The 12,132-nt window shown below is 41.1% G+C and overlaps 1 protein-coding gene across 7 annotated transcripts in view; it reads left to right on the forward strand.

The window, feature by feature from the left end:
- The window catches only part of WT1 (WT1 transcription factor), a 33,041-nt gene that overhangs the window by 19,269 nt on the left and 1,640 nt on the right, over window positions 1-12,132 (forward strand). For 3 of the 7 annotated variants that reach the window (XM_077783789.1, XM_077783787.1, XM_077783793.1), the window contains 4 exons: window positions 365-467; window positions 1,875-2,025; window positions 8,217-8,306; window positions 9,105-9,197. In XM_077783789.1, coding sequence (XP_077639915.1) covers window positions 365-467; window positions 1,875-2,025; window positions 8,217-8,306; window positions 9,105-9,197 — 437 coding nt within the window. The remainder of the gene's footprint in view (window positions 1-364; window positions 468-1,874; window positions 2,026-8,216; window positions 8,307-9,104; window positions 9,198-12,132) is intronic. The other 4 variants (XM_077783790.1, XM_077783788.1, XM_077783792.1 and 1 more) reach the window with 3 other exon arrangements.

Here is a 12,132-nt window from a genome sequence, read left to right on the forward strand (position 1 = left end):
TGTGCACATGACACCCTTGTGCTGCTATGTGAATTTTTCCCTCTTACCTAAAATCTTTGTGGAAATACATCAGAGTTCAAATCATGGCAATTTCTTTTTTTGTGTTTTTCCTTTTTCCCTGGATGCCTTAATGGATACTAATAGATGTATGTATGGAGTCAGTGCATCGTGCCAGTGGGAGGAGATCCATGTGAATGAAGGCAGAGAAGGTTTTCTTTAGTGAATTTGACTTGATCTTGGATATCATGGCTGTGAAAGCAAACTCTGCATATGTTACCACTGACTTAAGGAAAGAAACCTCTCACGTAGAGCTGAGTACTGAAAAATACTTATTTTTTTTTGTTATTTCCCTTTTTGCTTACAGACACACAGCGGGATATGAAAATGAGAACCACAGTGCTCCCATGTTGTACAGCTGTGGGGCCCAGTACAGAATACACACCCACGGGGTCTTTAGAGGCATACAAGTGAGTATTGTGGGGCATTCTTCACAGGGAAGCAAAACTGCTGCCTGTTTACAGTGTGCACTCACTACTTCACTGCTGTTTGTAAAGCCATCCTTCATTTGTGGCTTTCCCGTGTTGTCAAGAGATGTTTTACACAAGTGTCCTGGCCTCACTGAAGCCATTACACTCTAACATAAGATTTCTTTCTGGCACAGTAATTTAAAACTGCTCATCTCTTCTTCTGAAATATGCCTGCAAGGTAGCATTCCTTTCTGTGCTGACTTACCTTACCAGCTTCTCAGGATGGTCCAAAATGCGTGGGCCAGTTTCCAGCTTCCAGCTCCAATCACTCTGGTCATGTGGAGTCTCTGTGGTCATATCTAATATAGCTACATATCTAATCTAGATCTACAGGACTGTATCTAATAACTACATATATGAAAGTGTCAGATGACATTTTGCTTTTATGTGTTTCTGAAACTTTACTGATTCAAATGTATTTCCTTAAAACTAAATATGTGATTGTTTCTTAATAACTAAGTAATTAGTGAATATTTGGGAGGAACTTACCATTCATGGGAGTTCATTTCCTCCCTTTCTGAGACAGTCATATCATTATTAAATACCCCTGTAAAAGATATGCCTTGTTAAAACTGATGGCAAAGTCATTACAGAGCATCGGTCTCTTCTGTCTTGCTCTGTGTTGTCAACTTACATCTGTGCTTTTAGATAGCATCTTTTCTCCTTTTCTTTTTCTGTGTAGTTTAGCAAGTCATTATTCAGTGTCAAGCTCTCAGAAACAGGGTCCTGAGCTGGTTTTTGCTGGGTGAATAAAAGTAAATGGTTGACTTTGTTTAAGGAAGTTCATTATCCCAGAAGGAGGAGATCGTCTTTGATGGAACATTGTGACAGTGGCCAAAATGCATTAAGGCTGAACTATTCACCAGCTCCACCTAGACAGTTGTTTTTGTTTTGTTGTTAATCAGTTTGTGTTAATCCAAGACATCCATTTCCTTGTCCTGTAGCTTTATATGAGTATTTAAAATAAAAGTGACAATACTCCTCTGGCTCATGCTCTTTCCTCTCACCTTGGTATAAACTTAAAACTATTTTCTGTGGCAATGGGATTTCTGCCATTGTGTGGTTATACATGAGGTCAGTGTGGGCCATTCAGTCTCTCATACAAACACTGGTGAGAGAATTCACTAAGCAGAGCTCACCGTTCTTCACCTTTGGATAATTTTAACGCTCTGCAAAGAACCGATTAAGGCACACTAAGGTTGTTGCTGTAGAATGAAGCAAAATTCCCTGTTTGCAGTACGATCTATCCAAATATCTCTTTGTGCTGAGGAGGTGCTGAGTGACCAGAGTGTGTGAAGCCAAAGCTGAGGGCACCCAGGTGGCCTCAGCAGGTCTCTGTCTCTGCAGGATGTCCGGCGCGTGCCCGGGGTGGCTCCCACCATTGTGCGGTCGGCGAGCGAGACGAACGAGAAGCGTCCCTTCATGTGTGCCTATCCTGGCTGCAACAAGAGATACTTCAAGCTGTCCCACTTGCAGATGCACAGCAGAAAGCACACTGGTGGGTATAAATCATGGCACAGCAGAGTGGGCAGGGTGGGGGTTGAGGTGGCACAAAGGGCAAGAAATGCTCTGCCAGGTCAGGGAGCGCGAGAATCCATCAGATGAGTGAGCGTGTGCTCTGTCACCTGGCACCCCCTCTTTGTCACCTGGCAACCCCTCTTTGTCATCTGGAACCCCTTCTTTGTCACCTGGCACCCCCTCTTTGTCACCTGGCAACCCCTCTTTTGGAGCTGAAGGCTGAAGGATCTAGCTGAGAAAAACACACAGCAAGCAAATCACCTCCCTCCCTCTCTTACTGTTACAGGGCTGTGAGTTATTTTCTCTTTTATTTTTTTTTTCTTCTTTCCCCCCTCCTTTGAGACCATTGAATCTCACTCCAAATCTCATCTAATGTTAATTATGAAGACGTTTCCTCTGCAGGAGGAGCCTAGACATTCAGCATCCTCTGGTTGTCCTGTGTAAACCCTTTCTGGTTTGGGGTGTAGGCAGGGATGGGCAGATAGGTTCCCTGCTATGGGACCTTTCCATGAAGAATTGAGCCTGAAGCCAGTCATTTGTGGCCTAATGTCAAGATTCTCTCTGAGTTCAGGAAATAAGGCCTCAAAGTGTGGAAATCAAATACTCTGCTGCACCTTGCCAAAGAGTAGACACACTTATTTCCCCTGTTGGGAGATTGATAGTGTTGGATGTGTAAAATTATGATATATCTTTAGATAGATCCTTAGGGGTTTTCAATACCTTTTTTTGATTGCCTGTGATATTCTTATTTGAAAGTTCTTTCTGTGCTTACCTAGAAGTCTGTGTATGTAATCTGTAAATATGGATGTTCAATTAACCATTGATGTGATGGAAGACCAAAGGGATGAAAGAGAGCAGGAAGGCAGCCCATGCTGGGTGACCTAGCAGATTGTCTAACATCTCATAAAAGATAGTTGCAACCTTCTCCTTTTGGAGACCATTCAGTCAGTTAATTGTGTAAACTGTGAGAAGTGCACACAAAGCACATTTAATTAATGAATGCGCAGGTCAGAAAATATTGAGACAGCTGTCTTCAGAGCTGCTGAAATTAAAAATTTCAAATACTTTAGACTGCAAGTGCAAGTTCATCTTTAGAAGGGAGGGTCTACAGAAATGCTATTCTATTTTCTATACATAAATTGGAACCAAGAACATTTGGAAATCTTTTGAAGGCCATTAAATTTAGTGTTTTTCTCCATTATGCCAAAACAGTTCTGAAATTTTTCTCACAATCACTATATCCTTCATTCCTAAATTGATTTCCTCTGAGTTTTAGCAGTCATTATTTGTTTGCCATGGTCCTGTATTTTATTCCATTTAGTTGCTTGGCTTTCCCAGTGTTATTTCTGGATCAATCACAAGCTTACATATGTTATGTTTTTTTCCTTAGCTGGAGAAGATTTTCTATATTATATCATATATAATGGAGGCTTGTAGAATCAGAAAACCCCCAAAAGCCATGGGGGTAGGCCTATGTCTGTCTAACACCCCAAGAGGGGTTAAAGGGGTCCCATTGTCTTTGGGGCCATAGAGGTCTCTCCTCTGGCTCAGGATGCAGTGGAAGTGGGTAGAGGAAAACCACTTTTTCCTCCTCAAACACCTTTTCTGTGCAGGTGGGAACAGATCCTCCTGCACACACATTTTGATATGTTGACAGCAAAAATTATTTATTTCTCAAACCTTTGGGAGTTTCTTTCCATAAGAGAGCAGCTTGTTTCCCAAAGCTCGTGTTTGATGGTGCACTGCTGGAATGAAAATTGCTGGGCGAGCTTGCCTGGCTGAGGAGCTCAGATTTAGGATCAGAAAGAGATTTTCCTTGCATCATCTGGCAGGGTTTTGTCCTCAGCCTGTTGAATGGGTACTGGACATTTCCTATTATTATGGTCTGGGAATTCTGCTTACCAAATTCCCAGCTGCTGTAGAGACTTGGAATATGATGCTCTTAATTTCTTGTCTCCTCCTGTGGTCTGCCAGTCCTAGATTTTGGGAGTGTTTGATGAAGTGTAGGAGCATCTGGATGGAATAACTTCCCAGTTACCATATTTTTCTGGCTACTGGATGTGTGGATGGTCTGGACTTAGTCTGGCCATGAAGGTTTTTCACTGCCAGGTTCTTCAGGAGTCCTGGGCAGCCAAGCCCACTGTTGTAATGCAGATCCATCTCCTTTGCAACTTCATGTGTTTGTCTAACCCTGACTTATTTCTCCGGCATGTTAAAAACAAAATTTTGAACCAGTTTTCTCCAAAAATCATGTGGCTGTGTTACACCTCTCCTCATCAAACAACAACAAAAAAATAATAATCTTCCTGTAAGGTGGTTCTGGACTCACTTATGGGTTGGGGTTCTTTCACCTTATGCTGTCTTAGTGCAGTGGTAGGTCAAAGATTTTGGTCATTTTTTAAATGATGAACACATGATTTGAAAACAAGCTGTTACAATATATATGATATTAAACCAACAGATTGTATCTTTGCAGGATATTGTTGGCTCTAGATTATATTTTTTATTTCTGTAATAGATACATACAAAAGACTGGCTCATCAGATCTTCCAGCCTTCTTTCCCAGTTGCTGTATTGCAAAACCAAGCAAGGCCCTGAAACACAAAATTGGATTCTGTAATCAGTTTTTACCAATGTTTCAAATAGCCTCAGTTGAAAATATGTTAACACTTTGTACCCTCCGAGGCTGCTTATCTGTTCTAACAATGCCTTCATTGAAACATGTACAGCCAAAAAAGCTTTTTTCTTATCTTGGTGTATTTTGGTGCAGCAGATAGGCCTCTGAAAAGAGATGCAGAAATACATCTAACTTTTCAACTTTGCAGCAAATAAGTTGAGTTGTCATTCTGTGGCAGGCTTTAGGCACTTCCTTGCAGAAACAAATTGATGCCTAGACCTCCATAAATTTCACTTCTGGTGGGAGCATCAGCATTCTTGCCAGAGACCCTTTGGGTTCAGTGCCACTCATTGGGAAAACTGGATTTATTCTAACACAAAGCTGAGCAGGTTTGCAGAGAGAAAATCTTCTGCCTGTTTGCCAGGGATATTCTTTAGCCTAAATAGGCTCAGCTGCAGGTATGATCTGCAGTTGAATATAAGAATCTGTAGATCAGGAAGGTTTTATGGTAGGGTGTCAGGCTGTATCCTTTCAGGCTGATATTTCTACAGCATAAAATAAAAATGCTTAGGGATCTAAAATACAAGATTAATTTCAGAATGGTAATGACATGTCACAGCTGAGCTATGTTGTGAAGATGACAGCAAATGTTAACTATAAAGGCTCCCTAGTAAATAAATCAACATGTATTTTGTGTGAGTTTGCTAAAGCAAGTTATATTAAAAAAAAATGTAGGATTAGCAAGGAAAAGTTGTGATCATGGGACTTGTTTGGACTTGTTTGATTTAGTGGGTACACTTATTTAAGAAAAGGGGTTTAAATTGGTGAAGGATGTATAGACCAGCCTTCAGATTCTGATTCCCACATGCAGACTCTGGTTTCAGAATTAGCCTCCTTTTCTCATCTGTTTTTGTTAGCAACAGGCTTTTACTCTTGCAGAACTCCTTAATTAAAAGCCATGACTGTGACTATTTTGTGCAACTGCTACAGCAATATAATTTCTGTTTTCCCATGCACCTGAGCAAATGAATTTGCTCCAGAGAAAATGTGCACACTTCCCTTAGTTTAAGTTAACTGCTTTTGACAAAATCAATTTTGTTAGAAACATTTATTGCAATAGGTGCAAAGGCAGATTCACACTTATTTTACAATTCTTGACCTTTTCTTTTAAAAATTATTTGCCTAAATATTCAAGACATGCCATTCCCTCTACCCGCTCTCATCTTTATTATTTCATTATGCCCTTTCTTTTGCATGGCCTCTTTCAGTAGTGTAAGTAATCATGTCTCAGGCAGAAGGGCTGGTGAAGCTCCATCTGCATCTCCTATTTTGTTTTAGGACTGTGTGTGTTCCCATAAGGAGGTGACAGCATTACTGGATATTTTCATACAGAAAGAGACTTTAGCCTTTTACTGAAGGGACTTTGGTAGGGCTGGGGGAATGTGACACTCTCATTGTGGGAATTTCATGGGGTTCTAAGAGACTTTTTCTGATCTGGGATGTTTCTGTCATCCTGTTCTGAGGAAATTTATGGGAGCTCACAGGCATGTGACAGTCAGCTTTGCAGCTGACACAGAAGATATAGAAGGAAAGGGAAATTAGGATTTCTGTATAATGTTACGCCTCATTTTGTTTATTTGCTTTTCAGCTTCTTCCCAGTGTCATCATATCCCTAAGTAAACATTTTAGATTGCTTCCTTTAATATCTGCATGGGTTAAAGCTGACTTTAATTTAATCAAGATCATTTTCCAAAGTAATTAAAGAAATACTTTCATGTGCACGCCATCAGATCCTTTATGCTGTTTTATTCCAATGCCTCCTTAGCCATCTTCTAAGTTTATATTGCAATTAGCAGACAATCATCCTGTCACTGCATTCTGCTCTGCTGACATTCCCCCTCTTAAATCTGCCAAAGGGCCGAATTCCTGGGAAGTAAGTGGTTTCTGAAAAGCAGGCACCCCCCGGGGAGTCCTTGCGGTCAAAGTGTATGGAACTATTTCAAACACCTGTGGCAACTTTAATCTCCTATGCTAATAAATTAGGCACAGCAGACATAGAAATTGTCCACACCTAGGTTTGAGAATCGGGAACTCCTTGGGGTGACCGTCACAGGAAGTTAGCTTGTTCTTGCAGATTTAGTTGCTTTCGTAAAACTTTTATTTTCGCTACACCAGGAGGGATTTTGGGACGCTCTCCTCAATGTGCTGCTTGTTCCCTGTCACCTGGATCAAAAGGCATCTGCTTTAAACTCACCTGGTTGGCTTTGGTGTGTCTCAGAATGCCAGCGCAAGCAGAATGTATTTCCTCACCACATTAGAATCAGACATGCAGACACCTGCAATGGAGGTTAAAATGAAACGGAGAGAAACCAAACCCCCTGCCCGCTCCAGGTGGTGTTTGCCAAGGTGCCACAGGACCTTTGGTTTGCATCTCAGGCAGAGCTGCTCCATGTGTCCCTCCCAGACAGAGCCTAGGATCCTCCCAGCTTTGCAGTTCCACCCCTGCTCCTGCCAAGGCTCTGTGCTGTGCCACTGGAACCAGACTTTCTGTGGGCAAAAATGTCATTTAATGGAATTTAGATTTATTAAGACATTTATTAAATGTAATAAATGTCTGAGGCTTCAGCAGGATTCTGGGGTTGTGCAAAGGGACCTCAGGTTAGGAGTCAGTCAGACGTGGAAGATCATGGAGCTCCTGTAACAGCATAAGGATTGTTTTGCTTTAACTTGCCCAAATTTCACCACCTCTGTGCTCTGCTGGCAGTATTGCCCTATTTCCTCAGTTGCTGCATTTCTTTTTGCATGTTTATGTGAATTCCTTTGCATTGAAATCCATGTTCATTTGAGACATTGGCCTGTGGGGATTTCTTTTTCTAAAAAACTCAGGAGCTTACTTTTCATCCCAGAGAAATCCCACCCTGAGGATCTCTGCTGAACTGCATGGGAGGAGGGGAAGAGTTTATATTTACATGAGGCTTTGCAATAATTCATGGCTTTGTCTGTGGGAGCTGTGCAGTTACGTGAGAAATTCTATTTAATAGCACTTTATGGAAGAAACCTAATTTGTGTTTTGAGGAAAATCATGTATTTTTCTGAGGTTGAAGTTTTTCTTAGTTTTATTCTAATTAATGTGGTTAAACCTGTCACTTGTATGGATGGAGCTTATTTACTTTTTGCTTTAAATTTGGTCCAAACTGAGAGCTGTTCCTCTGTACGGATTATGTGCTACTGAAACAAGTGATGTGAAAGGGCTTAATGGGGTTTTTAGAGAAATATAAACCGAGACATTCCTGTTCTTTTCCAGCAGAGAAAAAAAAAATCCCTTAACCTGAAATTTTTTGCAGCTTTAACCTCTAATTTTCTGAGAGTAAGAAGATTCAGTATCAGTGTCAATGCAGCAGAATTTTGCCAGCCTTTCCAACGGAGTGGATGGCTTTATGATAAATCAGTCCTGGTGTGCCACTGGACTGCTTCAGACTGCAGGGAAGTCTTTCAGAGCTTGAGGTGTTCCCTCATTTTGCCACATTTTCTAAAAAGCTGTTTTTCCTCTCCAGGTGAAAAGCCTTATCAGTGTGATTTTAAAGACTGTGAACGAAGATTTTCTCGTTCAGACCAACTCAAAAGGCACCAAAGACGACACACAGGTTTGTGGACAAGACCTGCCTGTCAATTAGAGTGCGTCTGTTCATGGGAATTGTGATCCTGAAGTGATACTCCTCAACTTGCTACTTTTCTGATGTTGTCTGCTCATAACACCAAATTCTTGAAGTTATTTTTAGGAGAAGGCCACGGCTAGGATTTTTTACCTGGCCTTTTAGCAGTACTGTGGTTGTTTAGGTGACTTTTACATCCTGACACCATCTTTTGAAACAACTTTCATAATGAATCGGTTTGTTCTGTACTCTACGCCCAATTTTAAGAATATATTGTGTTTAAAATGAAACAGTTCTGCAAGAAAAATTTGCCAATGTGTAAAGTTTGCCCAAGACTTATGTGTCATGTATAAATTAGAAATGTGAAGTAAGTTAAACCTATTGGGAGCACATGAAAATAGATTTCTGCACCCTGATTTTTCCTATGTCCTATTTGCTGCTGCAGGATACCTTCAGTGCAAAACCTCGGGTCAGGATTAACAATGTTTGCAGATGATTTAAGTGGGGTTTGTTTATGGTGGAGCTGTTCAGATGCTTCAGACCCAGGCACTGGAAGAGGAGGTTACAAGGGGTGGTGGCCTCATTAATTACTAACTTTCTGTAATAATGTGTAGGCACAGGGATGGGAGGAGCAGTTAGAGAAACTAGAACAAACAAAGAGGAAAAAAATCCAGGCTTTTGAAACTTCAGAAATATCTGATTTCATTTGCCCTTCCAAAAATGTTGGGACATAAGAATGTTGATTTTGTTGTTTTGTTTTTTTTTTTTTTTTTTTTTTTTGCCTCTTAGGTGTGAAGCCCTTTCAGTGTAAAACCTGTCAGAGAAAGTTCTCCAGATCTGATCATCTGAAGACTCATACCAGGACTCATACAGGTAAAACAAGTGCGTAAACTTTTCTTCACATTTATATTTCTTTTTTTTTTTTTTAATTTTAAATCAATGTTGTTGTAAATTACATGATTAGAAGGTGTCTTAACCAAGATTTAAATATTCAGAACAGCAGAAAGAATTTCAGTGTGCTGATTTTTCAGTGTGGCTGCTTTCCCCAAGCATGATAGACAGTTTTCACAAAGGGATTTAGGTGATTTTAGAAACTATGCTTTCTTCTTGGTGTTTAAAGAAATTTCAGCTTGGCAAAATAAATTTTGTCAGCTATTATGAAACGAGCATCGTGGTCTCAGCCCACAAATGTCAAGTTGATCTACTGCCTTTACTGAAAGAGCCCTACAAGATAGAAATTTTAATTCTAGCTTTAGCCAAAGGTCTGTAATCTAAAGTATTCGTGCCTACTCATGCTTCTCCCAAGTGTCAGTTGAGCCTAATGCAGGATAGCACAGCAAAGCTCTGCTGCTGCTGCTTGTGCTGTAATCTCTCCAGCAGATAAAAGCAGTGCCTTTTGCAAACTCACACTGACAGACACTAAAGTAAAAGCTTACTCAAATATTCAAGGACCTTTTATATATTTTTTTTTTTTTTGGTAGAAACCGTAGTTTTAATCTAAATACAGGGGGGAAGAAAAAGGGAAGCCATTTCAGTCTACTCTGCCCTCACATAAATGTAAACACCATTAAGGAGCAACTGCAGCAAACTCTGTATTTTAGTTTTAAGTTTTAGAATTAGTCCTGTGTACTGACATCTGCTGTTCCTTCTGCTGTGTATGCAGTGTTTTTACCAAGTAATTGTTTACCAAGCACTTTGGCATGTTGTTGGATGTCACGGCGTTTTCCATACTGGTGTTAACCTTTTAAATTCAGTCTCTGTACAGATGGACAAGGAGCCTGAAAGTCTTTTTCTCCCTGCTAAGAATTCTTTTTTCTCTTCTGGACCATAAAAACACACATTTCAGACTTCCAAAAATAAAAGAGAAATTTTAATAAAGGAAATCATTCACCTGAGAACAGTGGCATTTTCTGTGGCTCTGGCCAAATAAATGCTTCACCCAATGGCCATATCTACACTTGCAATCTGCAAATGGCAAAGGCTGTGCTCCTGGGTTGTCCCCATGGTCCTGTTGAGCTGCAGGGCCTGGGTCTCTGTGCATTTGCATGAAGAAAGATGTTTTCTTAACCAGCAAGAGGTAATGTTCTGGGAGAGACAAAATGGCAAGTGGTTGTAACATGCTGGCAAGCTGGGGTAAACTACATTCTACATCACATTTCACTGCTAACTGATCTGCTAATTCAGGACTTGCATGACTCCGGTCATTTTTTGTAGCCCAGATGAACTACAGTGAAGAATTGGCTCTGTTTTGTGCTAGTGAAGCTCCTCTCCCTGTCCCTGCTCCCCGTGGCTCCCTGGGATCTGAGCCCTTAGTCCTTGCTGTGGTTTGCTGCCTGCCACTGGCACAGCATCTGGGCTGGTGCTGTGGATCCACTCCTGACAGCACTTTTGGATGTGTCAGCTCCTGAGGGGGATGAGCACGAGTGGTGGGTGGGGATTTTTCATCCCCACCTTGCTTCACTCCTCTTTCTTTCTCACAGCCCCTGAATGATGTGACAAAGCACCTAGCTCAAGTTAACTTGTTCCACATTAAATCTTGAGGAAGCAAAGGTGGCTTCCATGCAATTCTATCCTAATTTTAGTCGACTACCAAACTATTTGTTAGGATTCAGGGATTTTTTTTTTTCTTCACAAGCAATTTCACTAAGACAGCAATCTTTGCTGTTGAAAGCAAGAAAAAAAAAATCAAAGGAAGTTTTATCCATCCACAGAAACATTTAGCAATTTAAATGTGCTCCCTGATATCTGTACCATTTTCCCCCAAAATTTTATGCACTCATGGGAGATAGCTGATGCATTTGCCAGCATCTCTGCTAAGTGGATAAATTAGATTTTAGGAATTCCCTTTCACTTAAAATACCTCACATGGGAGTTTGCAAACAGAAATACATATTTATGCAAATCTCCTTTTGTCTGACTTTGGATTATGTTTGTGAAATGCCCGAAGTGTGAGGTAAATAAGAAGAGAAGATGCCTGGGTGAGGTTGAACCACCCCAGTGTGTCTGGAGTGTGTTAGAGAGGATGAGGTGTGTAGACAGCACTGAAGAGCCCAGCCACAGAGCTGAACATACTTTAAAATATTGCATTTATTTTGAGGGAAAAAAAAAAAAGAAGAAGAAGCATGAGTCATGGGGCACTGCTCTGAGCTAATGAAAGCATTCCATCAGCATTCCTGTGGCATCACAAACACAGCCTGAAATTCCACTTACACACTGTAGGAAATCAAGAGACCAGATTCAACAGTTAAAAAGTGGTGGCATTTCTTCTTAAATTTGAATGTGCTTTGCTTGGAGTTATTTGTAGTGAATACTATGCTCATTAAAATGTTAGAAAACTGCTATTTGGAGCATTTGTAATCTCCCATAGATATGAATCCACTTTATTTAAATAGGAGTGGAAAACTTGGAGTCTGGCTCAGCAGACTCCATGCTGAACCCTTTTGCTTCTACCATATTCACTTACACTCAGCAGTTTAAAGAACTTCAGCCAAAACTCATTGAATTAACTGGAAAAAACTCCCCTTGACTGGAGGTCAAGCTCTAGAAAGTCCCTGACATTTTCCAGGGTGACTAGCAGTGTATCCCACCGCCGCCCGAGGTGTGACTGATGCTTGTGTGCGTGCCAGGGTGGCTTTGAAACTTGCTCCTTTGAGAGCTAAGAGCAGCATGATCCTGGCAGCACGGTGCTCAGCAAGGGCCTGTCCCCAGGAATGAAGCACTGCAAGGTTTTCTGCATGGCCTGGAAAGGCTGCTGGTAAACATCAGCTGAGGCAGAGGTAGGGAGGCACGACCGAGCCAGGGGCTGGGGGCACCCCCA

Source organism: Lonchura striata, chromosome 6, assembly GCF_046129695.1.
Source record: "Lonchura striata isolate bLonStr1 chromosome 6, bLonStr1.mat, whole genome shotgun sequence".
Lineage (NCBI taxonomy): Eukaryota > Metazoa > Chordata > Aves > Passeriformes > Estrildidae > Lonchura > Lonchura striata.